The sequence below is a fragment of the Haliaeetus leucocephalus genome, unplaced genomic scaffold (assembly GCF_000737465.1).
Source record: "Haliaeetus leucocephalus isolate CR32 unplaced genomic scaffold, Haliaeetus_leucocephalus-4.0 Scaffold598, whole genome shotgun sequence".
In the NCBI taxonomy this organism is placed as follows: Eukaryota; Metazoa; Chordata; class Aves; order Accipitriformes; family Accipitridae; genus Haliaeetus; species Haliaeetus leucocephalus.
The window spans coordinates 6,306,500-6,331,284 of NW_010973034.1; the positions used below are offsets into that span (position 1 = coordinate 6,306,500).

Below are 24,785 nucleotides of genomic sequence, written 5' to 3' on the forward strand. Positions count from 1 at the left end.
GTCTACTTGGCATATCTCTGTCAGCCAAAGGGAAGAATAGCAGGCAAATGCTTAAAGCCTTCTAGCAGGTTAGGCAGATGTATGAGAATTCAGCAGACAGGTGTAATAGGACTGGCAGCCATATGGCAGTTGGTTGGTCTGAGAATATGAAATTGTGTGCAGTTGTCCTGTGGTGAAAATTTTAGTGATTTGTGGAGGAACATTGTGCGTGAAGTTTTGCAGAATCAACTTATGTGTGCCGAGAATTTCTGTACATACACTTATACCTGTACATATAAAGACTATCTTTTAGTTGGGGTGGTTGCTGTTGTTCTGTTTTTCTTTTTTAGAGAAATGCCCTTAGTTCTTCCACCTCATCCCCTGTGCAGAACTTGTCACCCATCATGAGTAGCAGTCTCAAAGCCAGTGGGAGATTATTCCCGGGGATCAGCATCATACCTCTCCATTTTGGAAGGGAGACTTTATGGTTCAGGCAGATGCTTAGTTGTCATCTACTGGACCCCAAAGTTTAGACAGGCGAAACTAATAGCATACGCTTGAGAATAGCTTTTCCTGGTGGCCTCAGCTGTCTGATGTTGCTTGGGCCTGTGCCATTCAGTGCACTGTTAAGCAGGCAAGCAGCGTTCACGACCTCTGCAGAGAGACTGGCTCAGAAGGAATGTAGGAACTGCATAAAAGTTCTTGTCAGAGTTGACGTTGTGTCATCTGCAGCTCTGGAATCACAAGGCATTCAAAGGCAATGACCCAGCCCCCAACATAAATATAGGAAAGCCATTCTGAACTGGGGGAGGAGGGGCCCGGGCTTTAGAAAAAGCTTACATTTTTTTCCCCTCACACCTGCATCTCCAGCTTTTGCACAGCAGTGTCATTGGAGAAGTAATGAATGTACTGCTGACTCCATGCTGACATCCAAATGGACACCTCCTGGTACCAGCAGGTTGGTCACAGCCTCTTTTGATGCTGCACCAAAAGGGACCTAACAGCTGCCACGCGTGGGGCACCGCAACGTGCAGCCAGGGCTGCCGCTGGATGCTTCTCTTGACAGAGGCCAGGGTGATTTACTCTGAGGTCAAGGTCTGCTTTCCCTGTTTCTAGCAGTGCCAGTTCTTCTATCAGAGAAGGGATTTGGATTTTACTGAAGCAGAATTCACGTGATCTGTTCTTAAGATGGGGAGCCAAGTCATGTTCGTGGCTCGTCTGGTCCCCCAAAAGTGAGATTTTTGTGGTGGTAAGGGTTATTTCTGAGTGGTGTGCAAATCCCTGGGCCCTCTCTTACTTTCTTTTCAAAAGATGTGTACTAGACTTTCTTCAGTTCTTCGAAGTTCAGAAAATATTTTGGCTCATTTTGTAGCACTCTTGAGGAAATGTGCTTCAGCCCTCTCCCCTGTAGTACAGCTCTTACTAAGCTGTTCTTTAACCTGTTGTTTCCTCCTTCTCTGTGCATTCCTTTTGTATTTAAGTAGTAATGCTTTCTTCTGCTGTTTTATAGAGGTAGAAACAAAGCATGCACTGAGACTTGAGACTTCCCTACCATCTCTTTACTTTGCATGCTTCTTGCATTGAATAGTGGAACTCCTGTTCTTTGATGGTATAGGCTTCGTTCTTGCTGCCTTATTAATGTCCTTGCTCATTGCAACTAATTTGGCACTTTGGCCTTTCTGCGTTTGTCACTTGCATGGATGATGTCTCTTGTTCCTTAATACTGTTAATATGCCTTGTTGTGGTTTAACCCCAGCCAGCAACTAAGCACCATGCAGCCACTCACTCACTTCCCCCCCTACCCAGTGGGATGGGGGAGAGAATAGGAAGAGAAAAGGTAAAACTTGTGGGTTGAGGTAAGAACAGTTTAATAGAACAGAAAGGAAGAAACTAATAATGACAATAATAACAATAAAATGACAATAATAATAAAAGGATTGGAACATACAAAACAAGTGATGCACAATGCAATTGCTCGCCACTTGCCGACCGATGCCCAGTTAGTGCCCGAGCAGCCATCCCCCCAGGCCCACTCCCCCCAGTTTATATACTAGACATGATGTCACATGGTATGGAATATTCCTTTGGCCAGTTGGGGTCAGCTGCCCTGGCTATGTCCCCCTCCAAGCTTGCTGTGCCCCTCCATCCTTCTTGCTGGCTGGGCATCAGAAGCTGAAAAATCCGTCACTTAGTATAAACACTACTTGGCATTAACTGAAAACATCAGTGTGTTGTCAACATTCCTCTCATACTGAACCCAAAACATAACACTGTACCACCTACTAGAAAGAAAATTAACTCTGTCCCAGCTGAAACCAGGACAGCCTTTACTTTCTTTTTTGTTGTTGTACCTTTTTCTTGGATCAGTGAGGAATTTCTGCTGCAGCCAAAGTAACCTCTTACTATTTCCTGTCTGTCTTCCATTGATATTTCCCATTGAGTTTTTTTAATACAGCCTGAATCACCTGATGTTTGTCTTGCACTTTCTTTCTTCAGGTTATCTGTTTTTTTGAATAAACCCTTTCCACCAATTCCCTGAATTTGTTTGAATTCTGAGGTCTGTTGCCTCTACTCTGATGCTTTCCGAATTTCCTGTCTCTAGAAGAAAATGCTATCGTTTCATAATCAGTCATACAAATTACTTTCCACCCTCACTTTTTAGATAGATACTCAGGGAAATTCATCCTCAATTTTCTCGTCCCATATGATTCCCATAAGATTCATGAGGTGACTTGTTGCTTGTGTCTTCATCCTTGTTTTCTCCCCTTCCCTCTTGAGACTAATTCTCCATTTCATGATTGGTTGTGGCTCCTGGAAGTCTACTGTTTTATTCTTTTGTGATAATGTTCATTATTTCAGGTTGCCGTTGAGATAATCTGCCAGCCAGGAGTATTAGTAACAGTCAGTCTTTGACTATTTGGTTCCAACAAGAAACTTGTGATGAAATTCGGAAAACACTTTGCTAGCGAGTCTGAGATGCGTTTCATCTAATCTGGCTGCTAAACTTAACAGTCCTCTCTCTAAAACCTTTTACAGGAGGAGATCTGTGTGTGCTAGAAACTGCCACAGTTATATGCTGCTCTCTGAACCCAAATACTTCAGTTTTTTCTTGTTTGTGAGTTGCTGTACAGGTGTGCTGAAAAGCTGGGCGGGTTCAGCTTGATGACTTTGCAAGTAGCCCTCCAGCCTGTCTGTGGTAACGGCCGGGGTCCTCTTCCACTTCTTCATGCCACCTTTTGACAAATGAGATTCTCATCTGCTGTCTAGCCCTACAGCTTTGAAGAGAGGACCTTAGGTTTCAGGAGCAGTGATTCCTGGTAATCTTCAATGCTGTGGACCCACCCACCATATTTGATAAGATATTAAAACTATACTTCCTGAGAAAGTTAAAGCTACTAGCAAAAACATGGGTCCTTCTACGAGCCAGATACTCATAAATAGTGTTTTCTTCATATGAGTGAAAATCAGGTTGTATGATGCTTGGTTTGTGGGGCTGATGGGCATTGCACGTCCAGTTAACACATTGTTGGGGAGCTGGCTGTATACATTCATGCTTCTTCCTTCTCCTGGTGCTGCTGTAGACAGAATTTTTTTCTGCTCCAGGGTAGGCAGTTGCTTTAGGAACAGCTGTAATATTTTAAGATAATATTAGTCCACTGCGTGGAGCTATTACTACAACAGAACCATGGTAACCCCTCGGTGGCACCTGTGCAACAAGTATTTTAAGTAAGTCTACAAAGAAGTGTAATATACTAGCTGCTCAGCTAGGTACCACCTACTTGTAATCCTGTGGCATGTGTATAGCTTTAAAGTTTGCATTTGGCTAAGAACCGTGTCTGTGCTTTGCTCTCTACTGGTGACTCTCAGGATAGCTCCATGGTGCTAGCTCTGCTTACTGCCAGGGCAGGATACATTGATTAAACTCGTTAACTATAGCAGATTATATACCAGGGGAAAAAATAGCATGTAAAAACCTGTTACTATCCCATTGAAAGCAGCAGGGAAGACCAAGGTTAACACCTTTATTATCAGGAACAGGTGGAACCTCATGTATTTTTGTAAACGTCTCAGCTTACACTATACCTTAAAAATGTATATATTTTCATAAAATATATATTTGAGATTCTAGCCAGCTGGAGGAATTGACGGTGCAGGCAGAGCCACGTTAGCAGTCCAGGACTGCCAAAATGAGCGCTGCTGCTTCTGGCTGCTCCTGTGTGGCTGCTCTGGCCCTTGGCAGGCTGATTCAGCTCACCTGTCAAGCAGAAAACTGTTCACTTCTTTTGGTTGGGTTAATTTTCTAATCCCTTAGTTAGGAAGGGGAGAAGAAATGAGACAGTAGTGAGAAGAGGATGTTTTTGGTCCTCATTGTCAGTGGTGGTTGGATGAACTCAACCTTTTCTGTTTGTATGGGAAGGATTTGGGCTATTTCAGTGTGAACAGCTTGCCCTTGATGAGGAGAAGCAAAGAGGGCAAAGGCTACACAGGCAGCAGACTGGCTTCACATTGGACAGCCCTGAGAATTACATGATAAAGGCGTTTTAGTGCCTATGGTCTGCAAGTCACCAGAGCACCCAAAGAGCTTGTCTTGCTTGCTCTGCTACAGCAAACTCATCCCTGAGGACAAAAGATTTCCATCAGCATCAGTTTGGCTAGTGTGGAGAAAGCCTCTGCTTCCTGGCCCCTGGGTGCAAGGGAGAAGGAAGGGGACACAGTCTTTCAACCTGCATAGAGAGCAAAGAACTGTCTGTAATGTGACATCAGGAATGATACATCTAAATAGTTTAGCTTTCTAGACAGGTGACGTAAGGTTGGGGGAGGCAAAAAGGTGGGAGAGGAGGCTACAGAAACACAATCCGTTAAGCAGAGGTAAGCACCACCTGAGCAAACTGGAGGCACAGAGCACTGGGAAGCTACATAAACACTGAAAATACAAAGTTATTTAATTTCAGCATGTTTCACTCTTCATTTGCTTCTCTCATTTGCAAATGAAAGTGAGGTAGTCTTATTTCTGAGGATTCCAGCTGCTGATGCATTTGAGATGTTCAACAACTTTCACATAGGAATATTGTGGGAATAATGCTGTAGATCTAGTGGCCCAGGAGAATTAGGTCTGCAAGAAGGTATATTATCTTGTTACACAAGCAAATATAGCTAGAAAAATACAGACAAACTTTCAGGTGTGTAAGCCTTACTTCCTTCTTAACCGTGGTCTAGGAAGCCTGTGAAATTCTACTGGAAAACTTCTTGAGGCATATATGTGCACAACAGAGGTGCAAAAAGGACAAAGATTTTAATTCGAAACCTTAGAGGTCATCAAGAATATCTACCCTTTGATGAAGTATTTGGAAATCAGTGGAAATTATCCCATTCAAGATGGAGTCTACAGAAGAGTGTTTTAATTTTGCAGTACTTTGGATCTGTAGTAATTTCTACAAGCTGAGACCTGAGACAAAAATGAATATGAAATTCAGCCAGAGTCAGATTAAACTGGAGAACACTGCAGTGTGACATCTTAGCACAAACCAAGACATCCTGAGCAGATGAGAATATGTAAAACCACGCGATTAAGTGCTTGTGGGAGAGACTGCAGACACCACCACAGCATGGATCTCTGATCTTTTTCAAAAGATGAATGGATACCATATACCTATTCGATGTTCAGTTATATACTGGTGCACAAGTTAGTGTGTTGTAGGAAATAGTTATGCTAGTGCTTGAAGTCCACAGGAGGTTAAGTAGTAAAAGCATGTGAAATTAGGACACAAAAAGAATTTGTGAGTTGCAAGTGTATGGGTAAACTGAAAAAACCCCTGCTGTTATTTCGAATACTGTTAGAGTGAAAGGGCACTTACTAGATTACAACTGTTTTTAACGCTTGAAGCAGTATGTATAATCAAGGGGAGGGTGACCAAACTCAACGAGGCATATTTTCAGGACATCTTGCAAGCAATCCAGTGGAAGAGAGACTAGAGTTGAGTCTACCTGCCCAGAATCATGGTAGGAGAACGCTTCCCTGATCTGTAAAACTGGAATAAACGAGGAGAAGGATCAGCTTATTTGGAAAGTACCATCAGCCTAATACAAGGCACTGAGGCCACTATTCATTATAGCACTGGGTATAAGCCCCAAATATTTAGATGCATACAAGGAGAATGTTTTCTGCTATGTACAGAGAGAGGAGGAAGTAAACGGATATGAATAATGTTGAATACATACACTTTTGTGCTGCCTGTGTTTGCAGGTCTGCGATAGGAGCTCTCAGAAAAGTCAGTGTACAGAGCCAAGCAAACATTGAGTATCTCCTTTGGGACATACTGTTTCCTCAGATCAGTGTTTGGGTTTCATTTAATACCCACATTTTTCTAAGAAGACTGATCTCATTGATAGGATACAGAGCATTAACATTAACATAGATCATGTCTTGAGCTGGAAAAAAAACAGTATAATAGCATGATTAGAGGCTTTTAAAAAGAGCAGTCTGCTAGCCTCAAGCTAAGCAAACCAGTATGTAAACTATGTGTAGGTGAAATGGCATGCCCAGCAGAGCTGATGGGCTAGGGGTGTGTGTGGAGATAAATCACTGTAATGTTGAGGCCATTGATAATGTACCTGCCTAAGCAAATGAAAAAAGCATAATTCAGTTCTTGGGTATAGCTCTAGTTTGATGCTGCATCCAAATTGATCTTCCCACTGTTCAGGGAAGCTGAGTAGAAGTATGCACTGGGGACTCTGCAGGATTTGACTTTGTGCAGCAAAGCACTTCTGCACCCACCATGGCCTTTGTGGTCTCTTGTCCCAGTCCTCTCTTACTGTGGATAATTGACGGCAGACTGAATCGCCTAAATCTGAGATGAGATGAATGGGAAAAGATTATAGGTATGTAAATATGTATATATGAAAAAATATATTAAAAATATAGGGAAAATATATTATTATGTTAGTATATGGGGAGGGGGCAAGAGAGGAAAATGACTGTCAGTGCAATCAAATAGGGGAGAAAGAGAGGTTTGGCATACATGTCTATTAAAAATATGAAACTGTAAAAAAAAAATAGTTTGCCATTGCTGAAACTTCCCAAACCAGCTCGCCATCAAGAGCTTCAGAGCAGTTTTTAAAGTACTGGATTGATGGATTCAAGAAAATTTGTTCAAGAAACCCCAAATTTGAGATGGTTTTAGCTGTTTTATTGTATTTAAAATGTGGATTCAGTGCTACTTTCTCTTATTTCAGAGAATGAGGTTTATATTTTGGATATTAAATTAGTGAGATTCCTAGGAGTCTCTGGATTTGAAATGAAGTCTATATACCTTTTTGGAAACAAAAAAAGCTGCTTCTCTGTATAGGTCAGAGTAGTGATTTTGGAATACAGCAAGTCTCCTGAAACACAGAGGAACATTTAAGATCTTCTCTGTGGAGCTTCTTTTAAATGTTGCTCAACTGCTTCACTCTTCTTCACACGAACTAAAAATAATGCATGAATATTGATTTACTAGTTTTCATTGTGCTTTTTAATTACTGTTTAAAAAAACAGAAGTTAAATAGATGGTGTGTCACATGCAGGACTTCCCATACATGAATAGTTTTAAAAAATTTAAGTCTTAATAACCCCCAAATTCTAGATTTATCTTGGTGATGCTCAGATCTGGAATATTCCCATTATAGATAATTTTTTTTTTCCCAACATCCAGCATCAGATGTTAACAGCATCATTTCTATTGCTGGCAGAGGGGACGGTAGCATCTAGGACATTTCTGTGATGTGCAGTCGTTCACCATCATAGATTTTTGGCGAAGAGGCAGCAGTTGCTTATCACAGTGGTAAGCTGACTGTTGGTGCTGCAGAAGGCAGGTGCAGTACCCAAACTGTGTTTTGACACCCTGCCAAAGCTGGGGAGCTGCAGGCTCTTGCTCCATCACATTGATTTTAAAACTTTCTGGATAATGGTTATACACCACTGTACCCTCAGTTAAATTATATATATTTTTAGTTATGACATGTGGCTAATAAAACAATGAAAGCAGCTACAATTTTGTCAACTGCATGAAGCTGTCTATGATAGTTGCCTGCTTCTGGCAGGTTTTCTGGGCAGCTTTCAAGAGAAAGCAGAAGCTAATTTATTGCAATTCCTTACTCTCCTAAGTACAGCTTTTGGCCTTCATGAAAAAATGTGGCCATTCTCCTTTTGTTCTTTGTCTCCTTAGAAATAACAATAAACCAAACTTGGTGCTTGAAGTTCAGTCTTAGACTGAGAGACGGAAACTTTCTCGGTATGCATCTTCTTATGGAACGAAACAAAGATACTACTGCTTTACCTTTTATGGACAACTTATTTCCTGAAAGTCTTTGTGATAATAACTTGAGTCCTTCTTCTGTAGGCATATGTTCATCTGAAACAGCCAGTTGAGTACCCTACATATAGTCAATGAAGCTTGCCGGGGTGGTGCAGGGTGTGTGAGACAGAGCACCTAAGTTAGATACCAAAACCAGATAAGGTGAACATCTGCCTGGTGCTTTCAGGTTTTCACTGCCTTTTATGGAAAGTTAGGTGTTGTCTTAATCTTTTGACTTGGAATTGGGGAAGTTTGCCACCTAGTTTTCATCACTGGACATACTGCTGCAAAGCTTTAGTTGTAAGTTCTCATTAAGCTAATTGTGTCTTTCTACCTTACCATGCAAGAAGGTCATTTCCATAGCACAGTTAGAGTGATTACTGTTTGTTTCCTGGTAATACTCTGATAACTGGTTGGCTAGAACCACTTAAATGGTTCTTCTCTTTGGAGTTCAGTAGATGTTGTCCAATTACAGCAGAAGCTTCAGGCAAAACACACCAGCTTAGCAAAAAGAGCACTGCAGCAGTAAGAGCTAGACAGTAACTTTTTTTGCTAGTGTGACTGTATCATTAGGCCATAGATGAATGTGTGATTAAATTGTCTTGGTGGGAAGGGGGGAACTCTGGCCTATGGCATGTCTTTAACAAAAATTACTGCAGCTTTGTCATAAATTGATTGGAAATATTTTTTCCTCAGATTACTCATGGGATGTCAACAAGTATGCAAATGTGAAAATCTAACATATGTCTCCTTGATGCTTTTACACAGTTTCTCACACCAGTTTAATGACTAAAAACTGTCTTTTAAAATGCCACTTCAAACCCAAGTCCTTTGGTGTTGAAGACCACCTCACTGTTATTTTCTTAGTCTTCTGCTGAGATGTTAAATAATTGATTCATTTGTTGATTTTACACACTTGGACTGTAGCCTGATTTTTATCTTATTCTGGTCTTATGCTGTAGTTAAAGTTTGTATATCTGCTAATCCTCCTTGTTACAGAGTGTTCCATCTTTTTTGGGTTACTTTGCTGTCTTTCCTCAGAGCATCAGTTTCCATTGATCCTTTCGCTGCAACTAACGCAGGCTAACATTAATATCTTTCTTTTGATCTCTGTGGTAAATGCATTTATTTCTGAATGAAGCTATAACATTGTTACCTTCTGTGAAGACTTCCTGACAGCGTAATAACTAGGGATGGACCAGCGATTTAGATCTAATAAGACCCAGTCAGGTTATTTTGTGTTGTGCTTTCTGTCTCACATCTGTTTGTGGAAGGTGGCCCTGGCTTTCCTGTCACAGGAGCCAGGCAGTCCCCTTGCCAGCATGGTCCCACTCTTAATTTACCACAGGTGGATCAGCTTGGAAGCCTAAAACCTGGAATATTTATTCTTTTCCTGAAATCTGCCATGTTTACCCCCACACTTAATAAACATGGTTGTTGCACCATTTCATTTCACTGCTAGTACATTTAGACCAAGATGTAATAATGCATGTCAAAGAGTTGCAGATGTTGTTACAGTTTTAATTACACTTAATTAGCACATTCCATGTGTTTAAGTCAAAGTTTTAGGGTTGTCTTTTTTGCAGTGTTGAAATATCTTGGATTTTTTGGACCAACAAAGGTGGGCACAGGGTAGCAATGTTGACTTGTGCTGGAGCACGGCTGCGTGTGCTGTGTTTTGTAGGTAGACTCCAGGAGTCCTGAGATGAGACTCACAAATCTGTCTTGATATTAAAGTATTGCACTGTCAATTTGGGTATCATGGTGCAGTATTTGCTAAAGCTTTCAGCGGATGGCGGACTTATGAAGGTGGTGCACCTGCAATAAACTCCTGGGTTTTGTGCTGTTTTGCTTTCCTTTTTGGGGTAGAAAGGATATGATCACACAAGTCCTTTTATCCGGACTGCAAGTTTCATGTTTTGGTAAGAACAAAAAAGGGAATCTCGGAAGACAAATGAGTTGCTTTAAAGTGCTACTGGGTATTTGAGTCATCTTGGCTGTTGTAGAAAGTGCTTCCTCTCTGCCTTTTACATCTTTCTTAGATGTTAGATTTTGTCTACAACCATTTATTGCTTAAAAATTGAATGATAGTTGAACTGGGAAGAATTAAGTCAACAACATGTGACTTTTTTTTTTTTTTGACAGATGCAGTTGTATTTTCAGGATGAGAGGCTAGAGAGTATGTGATCCTCTCACTTTCCTCACAGTACTTACAGAACCATATCACTGTGTCCTCTCTGAGCTGCTTTGCAGTTGAGCACTGGATCAATTGTACTGCGCTTTATTAGAAGGACCAAGTGTTTTCTGCTTAGCACACTGAGCTCTGCATTTGTTGATATGGCACAATACAAACTAATAAATAGCTGTTTTGTAAAATACTGGAGTTAAAAAGTGAATACTACCCTTCTCAAGGTTCAGACAGAAACCAGTCACATACTTGAATATCAGTTTGGTTTTTTTTTTTTAATGTGAGGACAAAAGTACATTTTTGCTTTTGAAGTTGGAGAGGGAGTGTAAAGTACTGTGTGTGCTGCCTGTACAAAGTATAAACAACCAGTGAAAACAGTTTTAGTGGAATGCCTCTCCTAGATTTTAAAATTTCCCACTTAATAGATTACTGCAATAATTACTACTCTTGTCAGTGCCATGATGACAGTTTTGCATATAATATTGTGTAACATTTTGAACAGCAACAGGAAAATAGATATTCTCCGCCTCTCTACTTTGTTTAGTTAAACTACATATTTTTTAATATGAATAGTAAAATGTTTCAAGTAAGAATAGCGGTGTATCATGAACTGCATGCAATACATTTTGCTCCTTAAACCCAGTTAAATTAGCAAGTTTAAAACATGCACAGCCTGACTTTCTTTTCTCGGACTGAAATGTTTTATAGACAATTTCCAAGCATTATTATTAAATCATTCTTTTAAATGAGATTTCATTTTGAAAGACTTGAAACATGCAGACAGGCAGGAGCCTCTCTGGAGAGTCAGCTGAGGAATAGGAAATGTTACTTCTTTGGTTTTCTAATTCAAATCTAGTTTACATAGCCTCTATCAGTAGAAATTGGTTGTTGTTAGTGCTCCTCTGTTCTTGGGCTACTGAACAGGGCTTCCCAGCCCAAGTTGTGGTGGGTAGTCATTCAGGGAATGAATCCTTTTTCTGCAGCTTTGTTCTAGCTCTTTGGACTTAGTTGGAAATGTGCCTGGGTGCTGAAGATCATTTTTGGGGAAGTTCCTTTGGGAGCTGTGACAGTCCTTTGTAGCTCTGTTGTCATCGGCCCTCCTAGATGCACAAGTTTGAATGAATCTAAAAATCTGTTTGTGCTTCACTTGAGACATGTGGTTGTACTGCATGCTGTGGATGGATGCTAGTGTTACTTTTCCTGATGCAGCCTGAAGTTTGCATGTTCTTTGAATAAACATAGGCTATTGTTCAAGTGTGCTAACAGCTTGACACATTCCACATGTAAAAAAATTTGATCTGGAAAAAAAAAATTGGTGTTGCTGTATGAATATATCATATTTCAGTAAAGATGGTAGAGAGTGGGCAAATATAGAGCAGCAGTAGGTCAGTTGTTAGTTCCCTGGGCTTGTCCAAATATAATTTAAAATGTTGACATTAAGTAATTTGGGGGTTTAATAATATTTAATTAACTACTATTTAAAGACCTCTGCTCAGATTGACCTACATGTCTAATTTAAAAATTCTGGTATAGGTAATAGATTTGACATGTTGAGTATATAGTGGTTTGTGAAAGTCAATAGAGTGCATCTCAAACTTCTGATAATCCTTTGTTTCTAAAGAAGAGAAGCAAACAAGTGCACAACACTAAATATTGTCCTTTCTGTTTATGTTTCAGATTAGCACTGTATGTATATGAATATCTGCTCCATGTAGGAGCACAGAAATCAGCCCAGACGTTTTTATCAGAGGTATGTTTCCCTATCCTTTTTTTCCTTACACAACTTTCCAGTGTGTGCAAGTGAAATAAATACATGTTGGTCTAGAATAAACAGTAGTGACAACCTTGAATATCTGTTTACATTGATCAGCACGGATTTCTGATTCTGTGGAAGCCAGTTTGCCATGTCATTTAACATGCCTTTGCATAACTATTTTTGTTAGCCCTGTTCTGTGATTTGCGGCTACATTGGGGAAAGATTAAGCTATTTTCTGTAATAAATGTGCATGTTAAAGAACCTATCAACAGTACTCTTTTTTTGATGGCCTTCTAACTTATTGTTGATATCTCTGATTGTGAATGATGTACCCTTCCAAAATAGACAGTGATCGTGTATTTCACATCCTACTGTCATACACTTGCAATTCCCATTCTCTTAAGCACTGCTGATCTGTCTGTGTATTCTTACCATACTTCTAACCACTTTTAATCTGGTGAATCACTTATGACTACAACCATTTAGGTCTTGTTTCTTAAACACTTTCAACTGCTAATGGCATTTTTACTTTTCCACAATAGTTACTTTTTTCATAGTCTTTCAAAGACTTTGTATACATCTTCTGAAGATTGAAGTAAATTATGTCACCTTAGCATTTTACATTTACTCTGGGATACAAAAAGACCTGTATGCCAAACATGTTGAGGTCTTTTGGATTTATTATTGTTTTTAATCTTTCTTTGACGAGAACATTTAAGATAATAATAATAGTTGTATAGTGGGCAGAAGTGAGGACTCTGTACCCTATGCAAGTCAGCTGTTTTTGTTAGTGAGTATTGGCATACAGGGTGAAAACAAGAGAATATCAGTTGAGAGAAGCACAAAGAAGTCTTCTAGTGAATTTGTGATCTAATGAAAGTTACAGTTTTCCATGTGTTGTCATCCTTGTCTGGCTCATGGCTGTTAAGAAGCAACCACCCTGTTGCGGCGAGCTTGTTGTGAGAGTACTTCAGGTGTAGGACACACCCAGGTGGCACGGGAGGAAATTTGTATTGGTTTGGTCCCTCCTTAAAAAGCATGGCTGTTTGGGCTGAATGCTCTCTCTGCCCTGGCAGTCTGCACCTGCAGAATAGTTTGGGTGGATTTTCTTAAAGATTAAGTAGTTGAGAATAACTCTAATACTGAGCGTTGGGGTGTAAAAGAAGTAAGCATGCATAGATTGCCTGAGCTATACAGCTTGGACAGTATAGTTATATTATAGACAGTTATAACTGTAGTTATACTATAGACAGTTAGTGGTGTCTAAGTATGTATAAATGACAAAGGTTAAGAGCCCTTCCTTAAAGATCTACCAGGGAAGATGGCTAAGAATAATGGAACAAAATTGAGAAAAGGAAAATTTAAGTTGGATATCATGGAATCCAGTCTGCTACTAGATGACTTAGAGATGGTTGTCCTAAGCATTCCTATATTTTTGTAATGCTTTGTGTCTAGTTTGAATTTCATAGAACTGATCCACAAGTTAAAGGGCTGGAGAACCTGCCCTGGGTATGAGGAAAGACTGAAGGAGTTAGGTCTTTACTCTCTGGGGAAGAGAAGGCTTGGGGGGACCTCATCACAGTGTTCCAGTACTTAAAGGGTGGCTACAAAATGGATAGAAGCTCTCTTTTCATATGAAGTCACATGGAAAAGACAAGGGGCAATGGGTACAGGTTGCACAGGGAGGGTTTTCATCTTCATACAAGAAAGAAATTTTATTTTTTTTTTTTTTAATTACAGTGAGAACAATCATTCGCTGGAACAACCTTCTCAGGGACATGGTAGAGTCCCCATCACTGGAGGTTTTCAAGATGCAACTCGACAGGGTGCTAGCTAATCTCATCTAGGCTCCCTTTCCCATGAAAGACTGTACTAGATGATCTTTTTAGGTCCCTTCCAACCTGAGCTGTTCTGTGATTCTATGATTCTATGAGTCAGGTCTAGAAGTCCTCTGCTGATCTTTCAGTTACAAGGTGAACTGTGCTTTGTGGTCCTTGCTGAGTATAGCCTTGAAAGCTTTGTTGCCTTTATCGCTAAAACATAGGACCTCAAGCTCATCTAGCATTTTCCTGGATCTCTTAATAGCAGAGACCACTTCAGTTTGTTAGCTATAACTGTTGTATCTTGGTCTGCAAATTTACTTCATTTCAGGAGATGTGGCACGAAGTACTGGATTGAATAACTCAACAGCTGTTTCATACCAATTCATCATACAATTGGCAAAATGGCAGGGGGCTAGCACACCTAGCTTTCATCTAAACCATGTCATTGCTTATGAGGGTTGACTAGAGCTATTCAGATGGGGTCCACACATTTTTGAAACGAAGGAAGCTGCTCTGCTCCAGAATTTTTCCTTTGGTGTCCCAGCTGCTGCATTTTCCTTGAGAGCTGATCCTTATTCTACATATTTTCTGTCCTTTAAAGTTAGATTCTAGCCTTGGAGGAATAATTCCGTTAGCCTGGCTGGACCAGGAAGGTGGGCATTTCCCAGGTAATCAATCACTGGCCATGAGCTTAATCAATACAGTTGACAATGCAGGCATTTTTCTAAAATTAATAATTCTTTATAAATCTTTTTAAGTCTCTGGGATCAGACAGACTGACATCTGCCATGTAAGACAGAAGTATGTTATTTTTTGAAAAACAGAACAAACCCCTTCAAACAGGCCCCAAACTTCCACATTCCCTTCAGGCTCCTTTTCTGAATAAATTTCTCAAGATGAAATATGTCCTATTAAAAAGGACCAGCATAAGACCTGTGAATTGGGTAATTTCCAAATCAAGCCCTGCTTTGAAGAACTTGAATACTACTTGGACATAGAGAGGGCTTTCTATACATACATAATTTTTACTCTTAACTGAATGATTTTTCAACTTAAGGAACCATTTTTTGTTTGGGTTGTTCATTGCATTCCTTCATTATGTTGCTTTTGAAACTTCTCAGAAGTACTGTGTATTCCTGATGATTTAACACAAGTCCTTCCAAGCCATTCCCAGTGCACGTGAGGTGCAGTCACACCTCAGAGGAGTGTATTTGAAGAGTGTGTAATAGCTTTGTAGTAGCTTTGGCTTTTCTTTGTATTTTTCATTTTTCTTAATATTTTTATCTGCCAGCACTTAAGCAGGAGCTTTTTAAAAGATGCTTTTTGTATATTAACTACTGTTACGTGGTAGTGGTAGGGTTAAGCACGATGCAGTTGGTTCATTCTGCCACCTTTACTAACAGAAGTGATAGTGCCTCAAGGTTACCTTTTAAAAATAATTTTTGAATAGTAAAATCATTTTTGAATAATTGTATTCATGTAATATATCAAAATTACAGTGGTTACTTTATATGAGTGCAAAGAACATTTTTAGGTGTACAAACTACATATTCTCCTGCAAGCTATTGACAGAACTTGTATATGTTTAAATTTCTTAAGAATTGGATGTGGAAATCAAGTTGGAGTTGAAAAGCAAAGTTTTAGTCTCTTTTGGGAAAATGCCAGCTTTACCAGTGCCTCTGGCAGTATGAACACTGTATCTACCTTTTATAATAAGCATTTATGTACTTTTTAATATCTATCTATCTATCTTAAGATACCTTTCATATTAAGGCTGTTTAAGCATTTCATTAAAATAATCCTCTTTTTGTCTGCCTTTACTTTTGTCTCTAGGGCAGAATATGGTTTGTGTTTAAACAATTTTTTTCTAAACAAAATTGGACAGGAAATAATGCTATGTGTAGTTAGTTGTAACGGGAGGAATCTGGAGTGCATGCAACGCCCTAGCTTCCACCTAGTTTTAACATGAGACGTTCTTCTGTACAGTGTTGTGTGGATTTCTGCAGAACCTCCATTTCTTTGCGACAGAGCTCCTTAAGCAGTTACATGGGCTTTATTGTAGTCCAAACTATTTAATTTTGTAGTTAAGGACAAACTAATGACTATGGCATTAATAAAATGGTTGTGTGATTATAGTTAAGATACAACATTTGGGAAGTGTTGTAGAGAGACAGAACGCTGTCTTGTCTAATGGGTTTGCTGATCAACAAGAAAAGTGTGAAGGCAAGGGTAAGAGTTCTTAAATGGCATTTCCTTTGAAAACAGTGTTAAACAAACCAGGCTACCTAGGTGGGAAAGAAGTCACAGCCAGTATAGCGGTTTAGGAGAGGTTGCCAGCACAGGCAAACCAAGCCAAACTAGCTTTACATTTTGACTGAGTGGTGGGAGACTGGGTTATAACTCTGATGCTGCTCGTATTTGCCACATTACCTCTAAGAGTAAAGCACTCCTTGAGGATTATAAAACACTGGCTGGCTTTGGATGCGGAGGGAAGACTGCCACCTGCTGCATCAGTAACATTTGTTCTGTCTTCTATGTTTTCCGTAATGCAAATTGGGAAATCTTTTAGATCATTTCAAGGGTACTTTTTAACACTTTTTTTTTTTCTGGTCAGGCATTTTTGACCTTAAAATAATGCACATCTCAGTGGAATGATACAAAATACGTTGTTAATAAAATTGTATTCAGAATCCCCGCCCCCCCCCCCCCCCGGCTTTCCTAGAATAAGAAAAGCTTATTACAAGTGTAATAAAGTAAGTAATCTAGCCATCCAGGTTGATGGTTATAAAGCCTTTCATAACTACAAAATCTTCTTTCTCTTTTTGCAATCTGCATGAATTATGTAATGCTTTTTAGTCACAATGATCACAAAAATGTACACTACTTTTTTTATTGTTTTGGTTTAGATAAGATGGGAAAAAAATATCACACTGGGGGAGCCCCCAGGATTCTTGCATTCCTGGTGGTGGTAAGTATCAATATTATTTTCCTCTGATTTTTAGAATATGTTGATTGCTAGTTCCAGCAGCTGGAGGCAAGAAATTCAGGTGAACATTGTAAAAGGAATGTGAAGGTGAGGATCAAGAACCATTTTCTTATTAAGGAATGAAGGAACGCAAAATTAGATATAGAAAAAGACACAGATGATACAGGAAAAGAAATACTGCATAGTGTGTTGATAGAAAGCATCTTTGAAAGAGTGTGGCCTGCATTTCTTTCTTCATGACCTTCCAGTAAATTGTGCATTTAAGAGATCATTCTACATATCCTAAATAATTGTATTTGAAAAAAACAGTATATACAGAGACTCTGTATAGATGTGAGCTTCCTCATTCTACAGTACTCATTCTAGTCATGGGAGTAGCATATGAAAGTAATTAGCTAAATCCAAGCTACCAGCCTTTTTGAGAGGCAGCATGTGTTAGCATGGGCTTGGTGCTGCAGTGTCTGCATTTGCACAGTTTCTCTCAGCTCAGAAGACTGGCAGACATGGAGTTGACTTGTAATTTTTTATGCATGATACCGTTTGCTTATATGTACTGTGTATGTAGAATTCCTAAGGAGAAAATGGTGCTTATAGTCCACTGCTATTTAGCCATGGTATTTATTAATTGTCATATCATTTGAATATATCCGATATGCCTGTGTTTGAAAGAATACAGAATTACAGAGAATGTGTCCAACTGTCAGGAGTACAAGAATTTACAAGTTTTAAAGTGGTCCCATTCAAACCCAAGTGATTTTGTATAGCTGCATGGAAGGTGGCATATTCTTCACTGACCTTTCTTTCATAGCTTTTAGCTATGTGATGGAAGCCTGGCAAGAATAATGTATCCCTTGTATCTCTGATGTCTGTATTATCCTTAATTTTGATCATCTGCAGCAGAGTGCTCAAATTTTCTGCAGTTCCTGATTACAGTGCTGGACTAAGTTACAGAGGATTAAGTCTAAAACAATAAAGAAACACTGTGAAACTCTAACAAGTTTTATTCTTTTAATTGTTCTAGCATACTCATAATGTCATTCCAGAAACTTTGTGTTAGAACTGATTTGTGTATAACTCTATTTGAAGGGGACTGGGGGGGAAGACCAGTGGCAGTACCATGATTTCCTTTCACTGTTTATAACCCAAGAACATACCCATCTATTTCCTACTCTTGTCCATATACCTGTTTCTCTGGGAGCTTTAGTTTAAAGCACAGTGTTGGACCTTGGAAGAACTCCCAGTTTTCTCTCCAGTTTCTTGCCTTTTCATGTTATTATGAATCTGTTCCTTCCCATGTTTTGTGGAAGTTAATTGCAGCAGTTGCCAGAGGGATGAGGTTAAATGCAGAGCTCCAGTAATACGCTTTATACCCTTAAACCTTGTGTATTAGACTAGCTTGTTGGTCTATACCACAGTGGTATTAAAAGAATACAGCACTGCTTGCCTCAGAGAATCAGATAGCAAGACTTGATTCCTCATAGATATTTTAAAAAGCTACATTCTTTCATTGAGGTAAGTGTGTTCATCCCTTGGTGAGGAAGTGATATGTCTGTTTCTATAGGTGAACATGCATGTGTGGTGTCCATACACCATAAAAACTACATGAGTATTACAATGATTTTCTCACCATCTCTGTAACTTCTTAACTTGCAGTGTATTTTGGGATCTCTACTGTGCTGCTCCAGAAAGACGAGAAACATGTGAACATTCAAGTGAAGCAAAAGCCTTTCATGACTATGTAAGTTTTGTGTGTGTTTACCACACTTTCATTAATTCTGTGAATAAATGTTAGAAGTATTTCTGCACTACAGTGGCTCAAAAATGCAGGTGTCGGTCATATAAAAGTAACTCTAAGTTTTCTGGGGATGCCTTAGAATTAGGACTTCCTAATACTTTTGATTACCAGCACCATGTGGATAATTCGTGGAAGCCATCTCAGAGATCAAAATGCTGTCCCATGTGTTAATGCAGAATGAAGAATATCCTTATGTCTTCCCCACCACAGACACATCAGCTTGGTCACAAAGTTGCAGGGCAAATGGAAGCACAGATATGTCCTGTCCAAATATCCGTACTATCACGGTGCTAAAGAAAAGGCTATTCAGTAGATGGAATTGATCCCCTGGCTTCAGTCAGGACCATACCGACTTAAAGTGGGATTGTTCTTCAGGTATTTTTGTATCCTGAAGTAGGTATTTTTCATCTGCATAATAAGCAGTTAAGCATAATAGAATAAGTTAAATGCAAAATCATCTGGTCCAAGAGAACGGGAGGAATAAAGGGCAAAAGTATTATGCCAATTTTGATGCCTCTGAGATTTAGTTCAAAACACAGCATGGGGTTTGGTGGTGTTTTGCTTGCAAGGAATAACAATAATAACAACAACAACAATAATAATAATATTCTAGAAACTAGGGTCCAAAACATTGCAACAGTTTCATTCTGTTTTTTTTCCATTCTCATAATGTAAATGAAGCTCTTCAGAAATGTGGAAATACATTCCAGAATTAGGATGGAATCTGAGTTCCTTCTACTACGTCAGTTCTTCTCCATTTGATGATTTCATTTTCACTGACTAAACCCTTAGGAGACTGACCACCGTGAGTTTATTGTTCCTTTGGCCATTGATGTAGTCTAAAGAAGGAGTATAACTCTCTGACAATACAACCCTGAAACCTTTTTCCTGGAGTGTTTTCCAGGTCTGTCTTAGAAACTCTGTCTAGTTACTGCAGGAAAATATTTCCACAGATAAAATGAAAATTAGACTGCTGCAGCCCAATGTCTTACAAACACAGATCTGGAAGAATGGAAATGAATCAGCTAAGTGACCATTTTCCATTTTCTGTTGTCATAATCTGATAATGGCTTGGCGTCCTACAGTATGTGAACTAATGGTGATCTTGCCTTATTTGTAGTTAACAATGACTTACGTTGTAAATGCACCATCAACACAGTTAGAACTGTTCAGTGTATTTTACTTACAGACCAATGCCACTTTAATACCCTGTTCTTGGTGGTTGGGTTATGAGGCTAACTGGTAAAGGAGCTTGGACAATTTTGCACAGTCATGTCCGGGCTACATTGATCACTAGTCATAATTACTGAAAAAATGTGTCAGAGAGAGGAACAAAGTTATAAGGAAGTTTTCAATCCACAGAGGTGCTAAGGTCAACCAACTTGGTAAAGCATATTCCTCAAATTAAAAATGAAGTAACTCTTGCAAGTACACTTACTGCAATCTTCTTTACCTGTTCTGTTTTAAAGATACAATTACTGGAAAAATAAAATATTTAGTTTTTGTTTTGAATCCTTGCTATTAAAGCAAGGTTTAATTCCCCATTGAAGGAGAAATAGTTTTACAGGAATGGTTTATGACTGCAGGGAATGACATTAGTGAATTAAATTTGTGGAGATATGAATCCACAGTACAACAGTTGACTTCAGTGGGGAACATTGTGCTCTCAAAACACAATGTGTATAAGAAAAAGCCAGGAATCTAAAACCTGTAAATGTCGTTGTGAAGTTATTCTGAAACAAAATGATCAGCAAGAGGAAATTTTAAATGGAAAAGTACTTCAAAATCTAAAAAGGAGTGGAGTCCACAATTCTTTAAACTCATGAGAGTTTCATTGATCAGTAAGTTCACTATTGAATCTAAATTTTGAGGTATACTAAGAATTTGAGTAGGTGAAGCAAAATAATGTATATAAAGTTGTTTTGATGGGAAAATAAATTGGCATGCTTCCATATGCACATCAATCTGTGTTAAGATAGGTTGAATGTTTATTTTAAAAACAAATTGGTTTATTTTAGAAATTAATTCACCAGGTATTTCTAAAACCCGTTCTCTCTTAATGTCTCAGGGTGACAGCTAGCTTTTGCATTAATTTTGTCATAGTTGAGATAAACTCATCTAGTATCTAGCAAGACTCATGGTATTCCTTAGCATCATGTACTTTTTGCTTAGTAAGACAGTCTGCATCATGATAAGAGCATACATTTGAAGTCTTACTTGTATTTAATATTTCATGAGTGTATTGTGTGCTTATATTAAAGAACACAACAAATCGTTATAAAATATGGCCAAACTTATTTCACAGCAGAGGAAGATGAACATTTATTAGGTGAAATCCTGACCCATGTAGCATTTTGCTAGTGACTCCAGAGGGGTCAAAATTCCATCGTCAGTGAAGACCATCAGAAAGCTGGCTGCTGCTTTCTGGCTTCTCCATCAGGCTGATGGGTCTGGTAAATCAAAACCCTGCTGTCACGTTGCAGGTCAAGTAATAGAGTATTTGTAGTTGTACTTTCATACCTGAAAACTGCAATTTTAAGTACAAAAAGTACAGAAGGCTTGTTTATTAATTCATACTAGCAATTCAGAATTTTTTATTAAGTATGGGTTCTCCTTGATCTAAGAAAAATCACTCCTGCTGAAGGTGCGAGTGGTCTGGTTACACCAGATGTGTCATCTTTTACACTAAGTAGGCTGTATTAGCTGAACCAATATCTTGTCTGTCTTTGCTTTTGTGAAGAGAGAAAGTTTGAAGAATGTTAGAGAGAAAGGTTGAAGAATGTTTGACGGGGGTTGAGTTTTTAAAGTTTACTTTAAGTTTCACAATATCTTAACTGCAGTTGCAAAACTAATGCCATTTGATTCAATCCCCCTTGTCCCAGCCCTTCTCGGACAATGTTTTTTTGAGAGCTGAGGTTTATTTCATTATTTACTTTGCCATAGGATTTCAGCATGTGCTTTGCTTGTCGTTGAATGCAATTAAATATCTGCAGCTGGACTTTTTGTACATCTGCAGTACATTTGGGTGAGAAGACTAGCAGGATCTTTCTTGGACTCTGTAGTGCTGTCCTGAAAAAGAGTGCCTGTGGAGTTTCCTCCAATATCAACTCTGCCTAACCAAGCAAACTGAGTCTTAACCTGTGTGTGCCTATGAATTCTGTGCTACTGAGGCTGTTCTTGACTATTTGTGTAAAACAACAGTAAAAACAAATCTTTGTAGGCAACTATGATTTAAATTTTCTGATATATAAGTGTGTACAGGTTTCTTTCTATGGTAGCATCCCTGTTCTGCAGAGAAAGGGTTTGGCAGTACTATTTCATTGTGTTCGGATTGTTCTAATACAACTTCTGATTTTTATCGAGCTAGTGAAAGGAGAAGAATCTTTCATGTCCGACAGCAGGAACATGAAGTGACTCTCAAGGCAGATGCTGTAACTGCTTGCAGTACTAACAATGCTCATCTTACTAAGAATCCAATAAATAGAAGAGCAAAGGCCTATTCTGGCTTTGAAAAGATTTCCTATGCTTATCTTGAGATTAAGTATTTGCAGCTTCTCCATATTACCTGAAAGGGATTCTATTTTTATTTTCTATTGAGATTTGCAATTGGAAATGTTTTCTTCAGAGTGAACAAGGTTCTGAAGTCATTAGGTACATTTATATAACATTTTAAGCTTGAAAAGACAGATGCATGTCATGAAAGCGCGTGTGCTGGATCAGGGAGATAGTTTCTGGCCTTGAAGTTTTAATGTAAATAACTTAGAATTAGAAATTGTCTACATTTCAGGTAACTCAGGAAATAAAACTGGTGCTTGCTCACCTAGCCTATTAATATTGTAGGTGTTTCTGTAGAAGTAGCTTCTTTGAAGCAGAAAAGCCCCAATGTTTCTTTTCCAGGTACCTATTACTTTTCCTGGATGAAAACTCTGTGCTTTGAAGTCTTGTGAAAAACCATTTACATGGATGCTCTGAGGCAAAATTTAGTCTTCACTGTAGAATCAGTTTTTCTTTCTTCACAGTGTCCTAAGGAGATCTCTTCATCTCTCTAGCAAAGATCTCATTTCTCTGGGTTTTGAACTGATATCTTCTGTTGAGAGAAGTGGGTTCCAATGTGCATCTAGTTTCTGCCTTCTTTCCATGTTCTTTAGAAGCTGAAAACATACTGGGTCAAAAGGAGAAATAAAACTTAAACCTTGTGATTCCTTGGAGAATATGGATTTTTAGCAGCACCCCTACCAATAAACTTCTGGCTGCCACAAGTGACCATTCACCTCTTCCTCAGGCTTGGCCCTTTGTTCACAACTTTGGACCCTGGGTTTGGAGGGGTTGTACCTGAAAAGTCCTTTCTTACAAGATGATTTCTGTACATAACAGTTAAGGTCTTTTTACAGTCCAGAAGTTCTTGTGCCTCTTACACCCTCCTTACAATGGAAGTTCTTCCATGTGGTGTTGGTGTTGGTAATTGTGTTAATTCTCACAAGTAGCTATGGTAAAATCTTGGATTATTTTCCAGGTAAGATTTTATTAGTGTCTTCTCCACAGGTCTTTGAAAAATCACTTTTGGTATGAGTAAGGGTCTCTTGTTTGTTTTTATGGCTCCCCAAAGAATGCCAGGTAATTTACAGGATAAGAAAAAAGACACATTCATTGCCCCAGAGACTGTACAGTCTCATCAGCTGGTATCACATTTCCACCTGACTTGTTAGCACATTTTAATAGTGAGCTGTATGACAGGGAGCTTTACATGAAGATTGTACTGTATATTAAAGACTATGCTATAATCAGTTCTGTCCAGATTATTCCTTTTAAAGGTCATAGTGATGTAAATCAAATTTTTCTAGAAGTTATTGGGCATAGTGTTTGGACATTTGAGATGGCTGATCAATCTCTTTGTGAGTCTTTCATAAGAAAAAGCTGGGTTTCTGCATTTATTGCTTTATTTTATGGGAAAAAAAATTACCACTTTCTTCTCTGGACACCTCTTCCTTCAGTAGAACTAAGAGGCACTTGCCTGCCCTAAATGCCTAATGCCCTAAATGCCCAAACCCCCTAATTTATCATTAGCAGTACTCAGAATTTGAGGGGTTATGAATATTTTTACATCTTTTCTGAAAGGCCTGTGAGAAGATGTTCTCTGGAGGCATCATTAAATGTTTGTTGGAGGTGACCATAAATCTCAAGCCTTATGTTCCCATAGCACAGTGAAACTGTATTCTGCAATGAGGACTGCTTTATTCTAGTTTCATTAAACTATCTTTTTTATTTTTAAAACCCACACAGAACTGTCTTGTAGGTGCAGATTTTTGTTGATCTAAACACATGGAAGCTTATTCTGTTTCAGTATAATTTTTGAAAATATGTTTTCTTGTTGTATTCCCCAGGTGGTCTGAGTTCATGCTTAGCAGCAGTCACAGTCGTTTCCAGGCACTCTGTCACAGGACCTCCTTCTCGGCCTTTTGTATGTCAGGGAGGGAAGAACTTGTTTTACCTGTTGGTTTTCTTGCCTTCCCTAGCTCTTGCTACTGTGATCTTCTGCAGGCAGCCTAGCTAGGGCAGCCTGTGCTTCCAGGACCTCCCAGGTTTTGTGCCGAAAATTGAATTCTAATTCTGTTTTCCAGTTGTCTGTTTCCGTGGAGAATGCATGTTAACTCCTTCTGCTTAAAACAAAAATCAAAACAAAAGCTCCTCATCATCCCCAAGTGTGAAAGAGCAAGAGATAATAAGTACAGGTAGTGGGGGGGATCAAAGCAAGTCTACAAAATGCTGAATTCAGTGTCTCTCGTGGGGTGAATGCTAAATTGTATTGCCATGGGATCATGAAATGTATGGGTCCATGAACAAGATAACAGATTGCAGATCTCTGAGGAACCTGCAAACTCAGGAGAACCTCCCTCCATTGCTTTCTTTTGTCTTTTGGGGTTCTCC

At 39.0% G+C, this 24,785-nt stretch overlaps 1 protein-coding gene across 7 annotated transcripts in view; it reads left to right on the plus strand.

Annotated features, from left to right (window-relative positions):
• Positions 1 to 24,785, plus strand: part of SSBP2 (single-stranded DNA binding protein 2) — a 168,489-nt gene that overhangs the window by 15,860 nt on the left and 127,844 nt on the right. For 6 of the 7 annotated variants that reach the window (XR_775054.1, XM_010578059.1, XM_010578064.1 and 3 more), the window contains exons 2-4: positions 12,178 to 12,250; positions 16,986 to 17,047; positions 18,719 to 18,803. Coding sequence is in view for 6 of the 7 variants with exons in the window: in XM_010578059.1 (XP_010576361.1) it covers positions 12,178 to 12,250; positions 16,986 to 17,047; positions 18,719 to 18,803 (220 nt within the window). In the remaining variant the exon portion in view is untranslated. Of the gene's footprint in view, positions 1 to 6,806; positions 6,859 to 12,177; positions 12,251 to 16,985; positions 17,048 to 18,718; positions 18,804 to 24,785 lie in introns of those variants that run through there. The other variant, XM_010578060.1, reaches the window with a different exon arrangement.